Source organism: Hydra vulgaris, chromosome 02, assembly GCF_038396675.1.
Source record: "Hydra vulgaris chromosome 02, alternate assembly HydraT2T_AEP".
Classification (NCBI taxonomy): Eukaryota; Metazoa; Cnidaria; class Hydrozoa; order Anthoathecata; family Hydridae; genus Hydra; species Hydra vulgaris.
In genome coordinates, this window is record NC_088921.1 from 20,052,313 (window position 1) to 20,067,500 (window position 15,188).

At 27.2% G+C, this 15,188-nt stretch overlaps 2 protein-coding genes across 3 annotated transcripts in view; one reads left to right on the forward strand and one right to left on the reverse strand.

Moving 5' to 3' along the window:
- Positions 1–15,188, forward strand: part of LOC136076809 (hatching enzyme 1.2-like) — a 73,022-nt gene that overhangs the window by 14,267 nt on the left and 43,567 nt on the right. The window contains exon 3 of the mRNA XM_065790281.1: positions 8,609–8,650. Within this exon, the coding sequence (XP_065646353.1) occupies positions 8,609–8,650 (42 nt within the window). The remainder of the gene's footprint in view (positions 1–8,608; positions 8,651–15,188) is intronic.
- On the reverse strand, positions 10,103–12,121 carry LOC136076440 (uncharacterized). Of its 2 annotated transcripts, none has more exons than XM_065789829.1 (7): positions 12,032–12,121; positions 11,688–11,897; positions 11,428–11,475; positions 11,248–11,337; positions 10,729–11,067; positions 10,342–10,498; positions 10,103–10,204 (listed from the first exon to the last, which is right to left on the reverse strand). In XM_065789829.1, exons 2-5 carry the CDS (start codon positions 11,829–11,831, stop codon positions 10,909–10,911), a joined length of 441 nt encoding a protein of 146 aa, XP_065645901.1. In that variant the 5' UTR covers positions 11,832–11,897; positions 12,032–12,121; the 3' UTR covers positions 10,103–10,204; positions 10,342–10,498; positions 10,729–10,908. The 2 variants fall into 2 exon arrangements, with proteins under 2 accessions (XP_065645901.1, XP_065645899.1); XM_065789827.1 differs by having other exon boundaries at positions 10,729–11,076.

Here is a 15,188-nt window from a genome sequence, read left to right on the forward strand (position 1 = left end):
CACAAGCTTTAATTTTCACCAGTTCTATTAACACAGCCTTTGTAATGTACAAATCCTTGTTGAGACTTTGATATTTGATTATGTACCTCATCAATAAAAAAAATTGTTAAGTTTTGGTAATTAAAATCTCATTATGTTGTTTTTTTTGGCTTTTATCTTCTGGCTTTCATCTTCTACAGGGGTGCGTACGCCCCGGGTGCCAAGATAATAGGAGCGCTAGAAGACAAAACAAATACTCTCTTTGTTCCAAAATACTGTTCGGAATTGCATCCAACGCAAAGAATTATTGTGTTTTTAATTTAACACATTTTTTATATATAATATAGACGTTTTTCTATAATGTTATAAAAAATTTATTCCGATAATATTCAACACACCAGTTACAGCAATTACTAATACTAAATATTTTGTTCCAAAATACTGTTCCGATTTGTTAAAAATGAATTATAAAGTTAAAAATCTAATTACATGTTATCGTTTTTAGTGGAAAAAAGAAAATAGTAACAGCTTTTTAAAAACTGTTTACCAGTAATAATTTATTTAATAGTAGTTAATACCATTTATTTTAAACACTTTATGCTCTATAGATGACTTTATTGTTTTTAATTCTGTAACAAATATAGCCAGGTTTTATACCAACATACAAATAAATGGCTTGATAGAAAAATTGGCATTTGGCCATTAGTAAAGAAAGAGCCTGCGAAGAGTAACAGTAAGAATCGAAGTAAGGGAACACAAGTTACAACTCCAATTGTTGTAGATAAATTTGAGTATCGCAACATGCTTTGAAATAATTTTTTACCAGTCATACATTCAAAATGGCTAGGAAATCATATTGAAAGGAGTCAAACTATTTTTATGCAACAGGACTATACAAAACCGCACAGTGCCATTGATGATTCGGAATTTATGGTGAACGCGTTTCAGGATGAGTTTGATATCCGTTTAATTTGTCAGCCATCAAACAGACCAGATACGAATATCCTTAATTTTGGGGTATTTTAGAGCACTACAAAGTAAATATTTCAGTAACAGCCCTTCCAATGTTGATGAGATAATCAACCTTGTACATAAACCTTTGATGAAATGAAAGGTGGTGCACTTTTTCTTATCGCTTCAAGATTGTATGTCAGCAATGTTGAAAGTCAATGGGGGAATTTGCTACAAACAACCTCATATCGGAAAGAATTGATTAATCAACCAAGGAAACTTGCCAATTTTCATTTTGTCGAACAAAGTGTTCTAAGAAAACCCCTTGAATTTTTTCAGCAATAAGTAATATGGATTTTTGATTTAGTTTATTATAACTTCATATATAAGCACGAGTAGATAAACAAATATACAAAAATAAGATAGAGCGAAGCACCAAAAAAATCTAAATTAATAAATAACGTGGAACAAAAAAAAAACGTCGATTCGGAATAGTATTTGGGAACGGAAGGAGTATTATTGATTGCATGTCGCGTTTTGATATTCATATATTGTAACTAATAATCTCAGATATAAGTTTTAAAGATTTTCTATTTCATAAGAGAGAATTTTCTATATATATATAGTGGCATAACTAATGTGCATCCTTTGGAATAAAATATGCTCAGCTCAACTAATTGTATTGCATGTGCAATAAACAAAACAAAAAACATGCTGTTCTAAAGCTGAAAATGACTTACTAATCTCTTTGTTTTGTTTTGTTTTGTTCTTATTACATTTTAAACAACATGTCGTTATAAAATATAAAGTTTACAAGATTACAAAACAAGAATAAAAAAGTAATTTCGCGTAATATTGGTAAAAGATAAAAAAGATAATTACAATTTTTTTTTACAGAAAAGTCCGTTGAAATTATACTATTTATTAAAAAAAATTGCATAAAAGTCTTAGTATATATATAAATTTTTAAAAGGTAAAAAGGGAATATACAAAAAATATATCTATATTTAAAATATATTACAAAATCATCAATTGTAAAAATTAATCCTTTAAGTTTTCGTTTAAATGAATTTTAGCTACATTGTTTAATAAAAACTTTAGAAAAATTTTTTAAAACTATTTTGTTCCATAAAAATGGTCCGCGAAAAGCAATGCAAAACTTGCTAAAATTTGTTTGAAAGTAACGCTGCTTAATAAAATTATGTATTGATTTTTATCTTTTGACAAATAAAAATTATGAAAAGAAACCGGGGAAGAATTGATTTTACATAAAAACATAAAACATGGTACATTATAAACATTAAGATATATTTAATGCATTCATTCTTCCAAATAGAGGTTTTACATGGGTAAAACGTTTATTAAAATTTATTAAACATGCTATATGCTTCTGATGACGATGAAGAGAAGTTTGCTTTTGTTGGTACTAGTTCATGCAATATTAGCATAGTGAATATGGCTGTCAATAAAAAAGAAATATAATTGAGATAGAGTTTTCTTATTCAAAAAGCTTCTTACCTAATATAAAAATCCTATACTTTTTGAAGTTTTGTTGCATAAATTTTCAATGTGAATTTTCCTAGTAAGGTTATCATCAATATAAACACCTAAAAATTTTGTAACATTTACTCTGATTATTTCGAGATTATAAATGAAAAGGGATGGCATTTAGTTAGGAATTTTTTTTTTTTTCAAAATGTGGATGAAAGAAAATTCAATTAGTTTTTTTTAATTTCAAGCGATAATTTGTTTGATTTAAACCAGTTAGAAATCTTGTTTAATTCTAGGTTCATAAGTTGAAACAGTGTAGAGATGTTATTATGAGATAAATAGGTTTGTATCATCGGCAAACATTATTATCTTTAATCTGGATACTTTATGAAGATCGTTAATATATATGAGAAAAAAAGAGGTCCGAGAATTGATCCTTGCGGAACACCACAGGTAATCTTTAGCAATTTCATTGGTGAAGGAGTGCCATCGGATACAAATTGTTTGCGATTATTTAAATAACTTTTTAACCATTTAAGAACATTTCCAGTTATTTTGTAATGTTTGAATTTTTTAAAAAGGATTTCATGGTGATGAAACTCTTTTTAAAAAAGATGCCTAAGGTATACTCAGATTTTTCAAATGATTTAGTGATACTTCGTGTTAACTGGAGCATGCCGTGTCTTTTTTTTTAAATCCAAACTGATGGTTAAATAAAAAATGATTGTCAGTAAAATGTGTGTAAATTCTGTTATACATAATTCTTTGTAGAGTTTTCGAAAAACTGGAAGAACAGATATAGGGCTTTAGTTATTAACATTTGTTAAATCTCCTTCTTTGAATATCTGTGCAAATTTTGCTACTTAGTTGATCAGGAAAAACTCCTTGTCTTATTGAAGATGAAAAAATCTTAAAAAGAATGTCTTTAATAATTCCGTTTAAATTTTTAATTATAATGCTATTTATATTATCAAAATCACTAGCTTTGTTTGGTTTTAGCATACTAAAAGCAGTTTCAAATTCCTCGAGATAATTCAAAAAAATCAATATTAGTTGTTGCTATGGACGAGATATCAATTTTTTTTTATATGGAATTTTTTTTTGCTAAATTCGGTCAAACTGAGACAAAATATGTTTAGTTCAATTGCTATTTTTTATAACTTAGACCACACATGCGGTCATATCTATACTTTATACTTATGTTAAATAAAAATGCTTTGCCAAAAATTGTGATGATTTGGGGCCTAGGAACAAAAAAGCCCCAAATTTTCGCCTTACCTGCCCCAAACATGAGAGCAACAATTATATGAAATATTTTTTGTACTATAATCATCTAGATTTGTATTAGTATATAAATTTTAAGTTTCATATTATAATCTCTCAGCGTTCGAAAACTATAACCATATAAAATTTAAAAACCCCAAAATTAAGGGGGGTTCAAACGTTATATTGTCCATTTTTGAACGCTAAAATATTATACTATTAAGTTTAAAATTTATTGATGAATATAAATCTAGTAGAGAATAATACAAAAAATATTTTATCAACTCATTGCTTTCACGTGGAGCAGGAGAGGCAAAAATTTTGGGGCTTTATTGTTCCCAGGCTTTAATTATCACATTTTTTGGATTAACATCTTAATTTAACATATGTATAAACATATTAATGTTTGGAGTTTGCTCGATGTCTCGAAGTTAGCTATCTTAAAGACCGAAAAACGCCCCTGCTTATGAGTGATGATTTTTAAATCCAATAACTACAAGTATGACCTGAATCACAAGATTAGAACCCATTATTTGTTTTTATCTATGTTATAATCGTAATCAGAATTATTACTTTTTTCACTTATTATCTTTAAAAAAAATCTGTAATCTATTACGTAAATAACAGATTTGTTTTACAATCACTAAATATCATGTGCCGGGTTTTAAAACATTGTGTGAATATGATGTTAGACTGCAAGTTTCTTTTTTTACAATTTTAAACTTAATTCATATTTATTTTAAAATTTTATCCAATAGTTTCTTGCTGCTTGTAAATTGTATATTCATTACCTTAACAGTATCCTAAATTTTAGAAGAATTCACAATCTCAAACTAAAACACTAAAAAAAAAACGTGCATTTCAATCATTTTTAATGCTAACTAATAAAAATAAATAAAGTTAATTAATAACAGTAATAAAAAAGCTAATCATAATATAAAAATTTAACAATATTAACTTGGTATGTGAAAAAAGATCTTAAAGATCTTTTTTAAAAAATTCAAATAGTTCCGATTTCTCTACCACCAATATGATTTCTGAAAACAGTCAACATTACTTTAAAAAAACAATTTGAGTTTCTGATTTAAAAACTTTTTAATCCCCGATTATAATTATTATCATACTTATGTACAATCTTTTCCTTCACGTAAATCAGAACTTCCCTAACTTGTTTCTTAATACGTCTATCGGAAAAAACTTTTTCGAAACCTGGAAGATAGAAGTATAATTACATTATGTGCATACCTGCAACTTAAGTACCATAAGAACGTGTTTTCTCGACTGCTGGGTATATGGTCAATTGACGGGTTGTATCTTTGGCACCCGAAATTCAAGTATTTTTAAACCGTAATATATATTTTTCTAACCTGGACACTTAAAGTAAAATATAAGCCAAAAAGAACAGCTATATATAAATGACATCATTAAATAAAAAGCATTTATTGAGTTTTTATACAAAAAAAAAAATTTTAACGGGTACACGGGTGCCGGCCGGCTAGATCAAAGGGTACCTGGTCAGACATTTTCACAATTTTTGACAGCCCTAGTTTGAACTTCCATATTTTCATGAGGAACTTTCTCATTACAAAATAATCATTTAAAGTGTGACCAGAAATAATATTAAATAATGTTTAATATAAAAATAGAATGTATATTAATAAATTTTAATTATATTCATTATTTAATAAATAAAAAGAATGATTATAACAAATTTTTATTTTTTAATCATTTTTTATTTCGTCATTTTTAATTAGTTTATTTTGTTAAACAGTATTACTTTATGATTTTTTTAATATAAAACAAAAAAAACTTTTTTTAAAAAAACCTTTTTTAGTGATGCTTTTACAAAATATTATTTTTATTTTAAAAATGTCGTTAAAAATTCACTTTAACGTTCATAAAAACCAATTGTCACAAATAAGGTTTGTTTAGTTGTTTGTGTAACTAGATTTATTTGCGGTAACTACCCAAATATCTACCTAGCCGGGATTTGGTCTGAAAAAAACGTTGAAGACATTTTTCAGACCAAACGCCGGCTGACGTCATTTAACGTCTTTTTATTCGGTTCTAAAATGAAGTTTAAAAGACGTCATTTTAGGACCAAATGCCGGCTTGCTAGTAACTTCAAATCCTTAAATTTATTAATTTATATTTTGGTCTAGTTTTTTATTTTAATAATAAGCCATTATCTTTTGCGGGACATTTTTTCAATTTTTTCGTTCTTTTTTTTTTTAGTAAATCGTTTTAAAACAAAAAAAAATTAAAATAAACAATCTTTACACAATAAGAAATAATTAAAAGTTAAAATAAATGCATTAATAAATTTTTTTGTTATCGTCAAATTTTTTTAAAAAATATATTTTTAAGGAGTTTTTTAATCCCAACATAAAAAAAAACTTTAGGTTGTTTCTTTAACGTTGCAGAAGAGTTTCAAATCGATAAGCAAACAAAGCACTTAGGGTGTTGCAAAAATGTGTGAGCTGAACAATCAACTTCTTGAAAAGAGAGAAATATCTCCATTATTTTATCTCCAGATATTTGAAGATTATAAAGATTTAGATAAATGGAACAGGATTTTTAAAGTTTTTTTAAATTTTTCTTCAAAGTGAAGTAAATGAACCAAAGACCGAATTATCATACAAAGAGGATTTAAAGCATGACAATTTTAAGTACGGAGGAGTTAAAAAGCATCATTTTAGCTATTGTTAAAGATGTCGAAGAGAATCACCACAAAATCAAGCAGACAATGGATCAACTTAGGATTGCGACAGGGAAGTATTTCTTCGTATCTCTAATATATATTTTGGCGTGAATGGTCTGTGACATACAAACTTGTGAATAGATTTACCATTAATAATATTATTTTCTGAAGCGCAGTTAAAAAATTATCCTGTATGTATTCTAAGTGTTTTTTCAGATTACTTGGAATAATTAGAGATAATGCAGAATAGTACAAAACACTTACTTAAAATAGACTCACTGCGGCAGCGTTCAAGAATTGTTTTCAAAATTCTCCGCTAGACCTGCCAGATGATACATCTATTTCAGAAATCTTCTGTCCAATGAAGCTCCACCTATTTTCATTTTTTATTTTTATTTTTATTTTTTATTTTTATTTTTTATCCTTTTTTTTTATTCAATTTTTTTGTTCTTCAATCCTTGCAAATTCGTAAAATATAATGGAATCTTTACAGAGTAAGTAAAATTTAAAAAAAAAAAAAAATTACAAAGTTACGTTATACAAAAAAATATATAAAGTTTTTTGGGAAATACAAAACATTTGTAAAAACCTAGGTGATAAAATGCTGTCTAAAACAAAAGCACCATTTCAGCAAAAGCAGTAATGTTTAAAAATCCAAAATTGCACAGTAGATAGTTCAAGGAAGGATAGATAGTAGATAGTTCAAGGAAGGATAGCGTTCAAAGCTGTGAGACAACATAGAAACATTAAACAATATTCTTAAACCCAAGTCTGATGTTATACCTGAAAAATTAGGTAAGTTTATATATGGAACTACTGCACTAAATAGTGAGAAAAAACGTGTTTTGGTTTAAGTTTGGACAAAAACTTGTTTTGGTTACACGCAGTATTGTGGCTAGTGGGTCTGACCCCATCCTCCTTCCTCCTTTCAAAAAAAAAACAGTCTTTAAGGCCTCAAGTTTCTACCAGGTATTTCTAAGTAAAAAAGAAAAAAAAACACTTAAATTTCCAAAAAAATGTCCCAAAATTTGCTGCCTACCCTTCCTCTTGATTAGGGTGTGTGGGGAAACCTAGCTACGGCTCTGCTTACACAAGGCATCAGTATAATTTTAACATAAATAGAGTAAAATTCTTTGTCAAAAAGTTTATTTTTACATTTTGTCAAGTAATTAGTATTGACATTAGAATATCACTGTTGCAGAATATCTTAGTATCTATAATTGATATAAATACATTTTACCCATCAAATAAATAATCGGTTTATTGTGAACATTTTGAAGCTTTAAAATTTTTTAAAAAATGTTACAATTTTGGAATAACTCATGATTAATTAAATATTTATTGCGCTAATAAGTGAAAACACTAGTCTTTTGTATTTAAAAAAAACGCATTTTTTTCTTGGATCACGAAAAAAACAAAATTTTTCCAAAGTTTTTTTTTCTGAAAGTAAATATCAGTACGGTTCCAGAAAGGTATGATATAAGCTTGGGATATTTTTTTTGGCTGGAACCTCTTTTTTTGGCTGGAACCCTCTTGGATGTGATCAGAATATTTACGCTGTATGCTTGATTATTTCTGATATCTAGTTTATAAACTGTAAAAAAAAAAAAAAAATAGGGCTTATGTTAAAACTTGTTACAAATATTTTGCAAAGGTACTTAAAATTTTTTAAAGATTTAGTATTGTAGGCCATTTTCTGGATTCTTATTTAACCGATGAAGTATTAGTTTTTTTTTTTTTTTTATTGATGAATTTTGATGTATGATGATTTAATTGATTTTAATAATGTGAATACATACATACATAAATACATACATAAATACATACATACATACATACATACATACATACATACATACATACATACATACATACATATATATATATATATATATATATATATATATATATATATATATATATATATATGTATATATATATATATATATATATGTATATGTATATTAGATATTATATATTATATGTATATTACATATACATATATATATATATATATATATATATATATATATATATATATATATATATATATATATGTATATGTATATGTATATTAGATATATATATATATATATATATATATATATATATATATATATATATATATATATATATATATATATATATATATATATATATGTATATTAGAGATATGTATGTATATTAATTAAAAACAATTACAAAGGTTTTATTTATTTAAAGGTGTAATGGAAAAAATTCTTGAAGCTAATAACAACAAACCTGGTATGTTAATATTCTTGTTTTTCTTTACATATGTATGTATATATTTATATATATATATATATATATATATATATTCTTGTTTTTCTTTATATATGTATATATATATATATATATATATATATATATATATATATATATATATATATATATATATATATATATATATATATATATATATATATATATATATATATATATATATATATATATATATATATATATATATATATAATCAACAATAGACTAAATCAAAACTCTTCTAATGAAAATATTTTTAACTCTTCCAAACGCGTGTATAAAGATGCTCTTAAAAAAAGCGGGTTTAAAAATTTCGAGCTAAAATTTGAAACAAAAGTTGCAAAAAAGCGAAATAGAAATAGAAATATAATTTGGTTCAATCCTCCGTACAGCAAAAATGTTTCAACAAACATTGGAAAAAATTAATCATTAATTTCCCTCTCTCTAATAAATTGCACAAAAATTTTTACAGAAACACGTTTAAGGTAAGGTATAGATGTACAAAAAATAATGAAAGAATTGTAAAAGGCCATAATTTTGCATTGATTAATATGAGTTTCTCACAAAAAAAAATACTGAAAATTGTAATTGCGAGCAAAAAATTGACTGCCCTATGAATGGAAATGCTTATCAAAAAATACTATTTACAAATCCATCAAATGCATTGTTTCCTCGCAAAACAAACCTGATAAACAATATATTGTCTTAACCGAAGTCAAATGGAAAAAACGTTATGCCAACCACAAACAATTTAAACATAAAAAAAATACTCAAAAGAGACTACCCGACAAGAAAATTTAACGTGGGCCATATATGGCAATTGCATGTTAACCATATATTTCCCACTCTCCTTTATGGGATGGCGCTGATGCGTCCCATATGTGGCTTTAATGTTTATAGCACTAAAACCACACTAAATAAGAACAAATGCCACGCCTAACTTGTGCGCAAAAGTTCAAATGGCCCACGCGTGGGAAGCATTTGCTAGCCATATCATTACCACACTTCTTTATGGGATGGCTTTAGTGCGGGCCATATGTGGGTTTAATGCTTATAGCACTAAAACCACACTAAATAAGAACAAAAGCCACACTTCATTTGTGCGCAAAGGTTCATCTGTCCCACGTGTGGGAAGTATATATTAGCCATATATTTACCACTCCTCATTATGGGATGGCGTTGGAGTGGCCCACGTGTGGCAATAATACTTATATCGCTCAAAACCACTTTCAGAACGAAAGTACACTAACTTTTTACATGAAATCTGATATATATATATATATATATATATATATATATATATATATATATATATATATATATATATATATATATAATATGCTTCTTGCTTTTTGTTATAAATTTATTTACAAACATTTTATTTATTTACAATAACTTTTCATTAAATTTATTTATTCATTCTTCTCTCTGATGCATACGTCTACCACCACGATCTGCTGAAGTTATGCAGTGAAGCGGTGATGGCTTCATTGACATCTTTGTCTGTAGCATTTTTGCAATGCCTTCGAACAGCAACTAAAATCAGTTTATTATTATTTATTATTTCGATTATACAAAAAATTAATTATTTATTAAGGGTTAATGTCAACTTTATCAATAAGTACTTGTACTTGACAAACGGTTAACTCTAACGGAATAGCTACTTTGCTTACTTGCAATAAACTTTACAAAAGCCTCAATTGAATATTTGTTTGAGCGTTTCCCAGAACGACAACAACTCATCTGTAACTCATCAGTCATGAAAACATTCAAAATGTTTCGTACCATATCAGATATATACTTTCCACCTGCTGTTGCTAGCCAGTTAATCTACATTCAGAAAAAGAAAGTAAACAATTTAAAAGTACACAAAGGTGTATAAACACATACATAAATATATATAAGTGATTACTAAAAAATAAAATTTATATATGAATTCAAATTATGTAAAAAATTGTATTATATAAAAAAAGGTTAAATATTCGAATTTTTAATTTTTCAATGGATGCAACCGGAGTTTTTATTAAAAAGTTTTTCAATAATATTTAAGTAAAACTTGCAAAAAGTGAGGCCATTTCTTTATCCTGGCATTGCAACAAAACAGCATCTAACTCTTCAATGCTGCTTGATTTCGTAAATAAACTTTCTTCAGTATGACCAATTGGCATACGCTCTATCAAATGTTTAATCTCTTTGTCGCAGAAGTTTCAGATTTTACTAAATCTAATCAAATCGAACTGTTATAAGTATTTAAAAGATAGACAAATTAATATATGTACTTTAAAAGATTTTTCACCTTTAAGTAAATTTTCAATGGAGGACAATCGGTATTCACTTGACTGTGTGATTGGTGTAAGGGTGTTAGTGGAATTTTTGGTGTATGGGATTGGCAAGAACTCCTGATATAACTCAACAAAATATATTTAAAATATATTATTAGTATATCAACATAAACAATTTTAAAAAAAATTCTAGTTTAATTACATTTATGCATATTTAAATTTAATGATCTTCAATTATAATTATTCTACTTAACAGCAAACTTATAATTACTAAAAAAAAATTTACAAAAATCTTACTGAAAGTAAATTTATTTCATCAGGATCATTTAGTAATGACACAAAGCTTTGACTAGATTTTCCTTGGTGTTGCATCTCTCGAAAAACATTCTAATCATATATCAAATTTAAATGTCTAATAATAACATTAACAAATTTTAACTTATAGTATTGCTATCAAGCAACATGTTTAATACTTACAGCATGATGTGGTATTGGCAGTAATGGTTGGCTACCTGGTGTTGATGTCTAAAATATTTTATGCTAATTATTAAATCCTAGTAAAACTTTATCTAATTTAAGAAAATAAAAATTTGTTGATTGTAATCAACAAGAGTAAGCCATGTTTAAATAAATATTTTCGTTTCCACATTTAAAATAATTATTTAACATTTTTTTCATTAACGTAAGCAAGCTAATGAAAAAAACTTGTTTTTAATAAAGTCACTTTATAAGCTTACAGAAATGACAGCCTGCTGAAGAGATGTAGGCATGTTGAAATCAGAATGATATTTCACTAGACATATTGCCATGAATTTGAGAAGCAAATAATGAAGGGGATAATCGTTTTGATGTTGTTTTCCTATGACATGAATTACCTTCATATTCTGAAGCAAGATCACTTGTTTCTTCAGATATTTTTAACTTTTCTAATGCTCTTTCCTCACAGTCTGTAACAAAGTAGTCAAAGTAGTACAAAGTAACAAAAATGTGAGTTGATTGTGCATTAAAGTAATATTAATAAACCAGGTATAACTTAAACGCACACACACACACAAACACACACACATATGTGTTTGTTTACCTGCAGTAGATAAAATTCGTATTTTGTATCTTTCCCAATCTTTATTGGGAATCTGTCTCTTCCGGCGCATTCCTTTTTATGAAGTCATGTGAACATTTGTGCACATACACCCGCTGTTTCCATTAAGCCATTCCTTTGTACATACTCCACAGTATTGTCGTTAAGGAAATGAACAATATAAAACATATCTTTACACTGTAAAAAATATAAATAATATAAACTATTTGTGCATATTATAAAAAACTCTAGGAATTAGGAAAGATAATTTCAGTAAATATCGTTTTGGGCTGGCACAACATTTACAGGGTATTTGCCACCCTGATGACACTATGTTTACAATAGAATTACCATAATTTAATAAAAAAAAATTTGCATAAGTAATAGTAGTAAAATAACTATATAAATTCCCAATACTTGCTAGGACTATAGCAATATAAATTAACAATATCAAGTAAATAAAAAATAGGTAAAACAACTCATACTTTTCTATATATAATTATTTCATAAAAAATATCTTTATTACATAGATATAAAATTCATAAGAATGCCGATAAAAAAATAACACTAAAAAACTCATAAAAAAATTAAACATCTTTTACGCAACTGATATAAATTGGTTATACAACTAACTATGTAACAAACTGTTTTTTAAAATTAAATACAAAATTTAAAACCTAGATAAAAGTCATTTTTCAAGATTTAAATTGAAGACTATAGTGCTAAAAGTACAAATGTCTTCAATTGTTAAACAGTTCAAAATTTGATGCTGTTCAAAAACTAATAGTTTATATAAATAATTCTGGTATTTTGATCAATAACTAAACAATTTATTAGAAGCAAATGGAATAATGTAAAATATACTATTCTCACAAGGAATACACACACATTTGTTAATTATTGAAACATTGCATACATTACTATTAGAGTGTTTATACAAACCTATATGCATAAATGAAGAAGGATATGGATGGGAATACACGTCTTCATATAAAGTCATTACATTTCCATTACACACAACATCGGTAACAAACGAAAAAGCATTCAGAAGAGGTGAGATATATATTGTCTGGTGAATGTGTAGATAAGTAAAATAAGTTATTGCAAGATGGCGATAATGTTCTGAAAGTTGAATTTCTAATTACATTATTGATGCACTGTTTGAGGCAATTGGTGTTGGAATTAATGGTCTTTTTAATATGCCTTAATTTATTCTCAAAAGGAAATGATGACCAAAAGTCAAGTGGACCAAGGTTTTTTACAAACTCATCTAAATGTAAAAGACAATGAATGTTATACACTAAATTACCTTTACCATAATGATCTGCAAACGTAGTAACAAATTTCTTCAAACACCAGGAAATGTTATCCATAATTGGTAAAAAATCTGATCCAAGCATATTGAATGCTGCAAAATGGAGAAGCATAGTATGAGCATAAACACTGGGATGCAGAAAAGATCTCATGACTAATGGTGCCAAATAAATAAAAAAAGTTCTAAATTCAGTTGCTTTCCATCGGTCCATCTCAACCAATGGTCTCACTTTTCTGTGTTTAAATTCTTTAGGCATGTGTTTCCCATTTTCAACGATCTTATTTGATAAAGCAACGTGATTAGACGGTGGTATGCGAAATGAACCTTTGTACTTACATGTTGAAGAAACCCATAAAAACAAAAGTTTTCTGAACACACATTCACATAACAGATGCATGTACTCAGCTGGCACACAAGTAACAGGAGGTACAATACTACCAATTGCCGTCATTTCCTTTTGGTGATCTTTTTCTTGAAAATTCAAAAACTGTTGATCAGTTCGAGCAGGAGCATCATGATTATCAAAAACAACCTTTCCATTAATATAGCTACCAGTTTGTCTGCAATACTCACACCCATTGTAACCATTAAAATACTTTATACCCTTTATAAATGCTCTTGCCGGAGCATCACTTACAATACAAAAAGCTCTAATAAGATACCTCTGTCCTGAAACTACAATTGGGTATTTTAAATTGTTCAAGTTTTCTACAATCCCTGAAAAATATTTATTCAGGTCATTCGGTTTATTTGTGCCAAAATAAAGAGATACAATGAAAGGCTCAAGGCAAGTACTTTCATTAACTTTTGCTAAAATAGGCCAAAATGATTTAGAGCAGGATTTGAATAAAGGCATCCCATCGATATTAAATGTTAACGTGATAAGTGTAGAATGAAAATGAGTAGCTTCAGCGCAAAGTAAATTATTGATCCTAACTTATCCTAAAGCTTTGCAAACCAGATTCTATATACCTAATAAGTTCAGTTTCTAGGCCAAAGTGAACAAATTCTCCACTACCCATCTTAGAGATATTCAAATGGGTCGAAGAACATTTTAAAAGTGTTTTACATGATTTAGGTAACTCCGGATGTTTTGTTATAAGAATTTTTAACAAATCATCCAATGCTTTATTTTCAACATTGTATTGAATTGCCCAAACACGAATTTCCTCTAAAAGTGACTTATTTTTAATTTCTTCTGAGCTTGTATCTATGATACTTTCAAAAGAACGATAACTACCAAGGTTAATGCTATTATTGCTACTTGCTTCTAACGAAGAACTCTTGGGCTCTTCTTGATCGTAACTAACAACAACCTCATGAATTGCAGCATCTTCCTGACTTTTTTGTAAAAGTATCAACCTTCATTAATGACAAGCCTTTTTTTCTCCTTTGACAGCCCACTCCATTTTTTATCCTTTAAGAAATAATATGATACAGAAGTAATTAAAAATAAATTATATTTTAAATGTATTTTATACTAAAAAAATGTAAATAAATATGAGTATATATATATACATATAAATGTATATATACAATGTATATATATATGCAATGTATATATATATATATATATATATATATATATATATACATATATATATTTATATATATATACATATATATATATATATATATATATAATTTTTTTATTGTTGAAGTATTACATCCATGTTTCCACACTAGTGCAGTTTAGATGGTTCTACAAAGTGACATAAATCCCACTATGTAAGAGTTGAAGCAATTTTTTACAATCACATGCCCTTCCTGACGTTAACATGAAAACAGGTTGTACTGGATTTCATGTTACCAGTAGCAGGATAACCTAACCTGACCTGAAGAATG

Excerpts from the sequence above, each read along its gene's own strand:
- LOC136076440 (XM_065789827.1), bottom strand. The coding sequence starts at position 11,831 with ATGAAGGTAATTCATGTCATAGGAAAACAACATCAAAACGATTATCCC. Across the intron at positions 11,338-11,427 it reads TGCCAATACCACATCATGCT|AATGTTTTTCGAGAGATGCA; the intron begins GTAAGTATTAAA and ends ATATATGATTAG. Across the intron at positions 11,077-11,247 it reads ATGAAATAAATTTACTTTCA|TTATATCAGGAGTTCTTGCC; the intron begins GTAAGATTTTTG and ends TATTTTGTTGAG.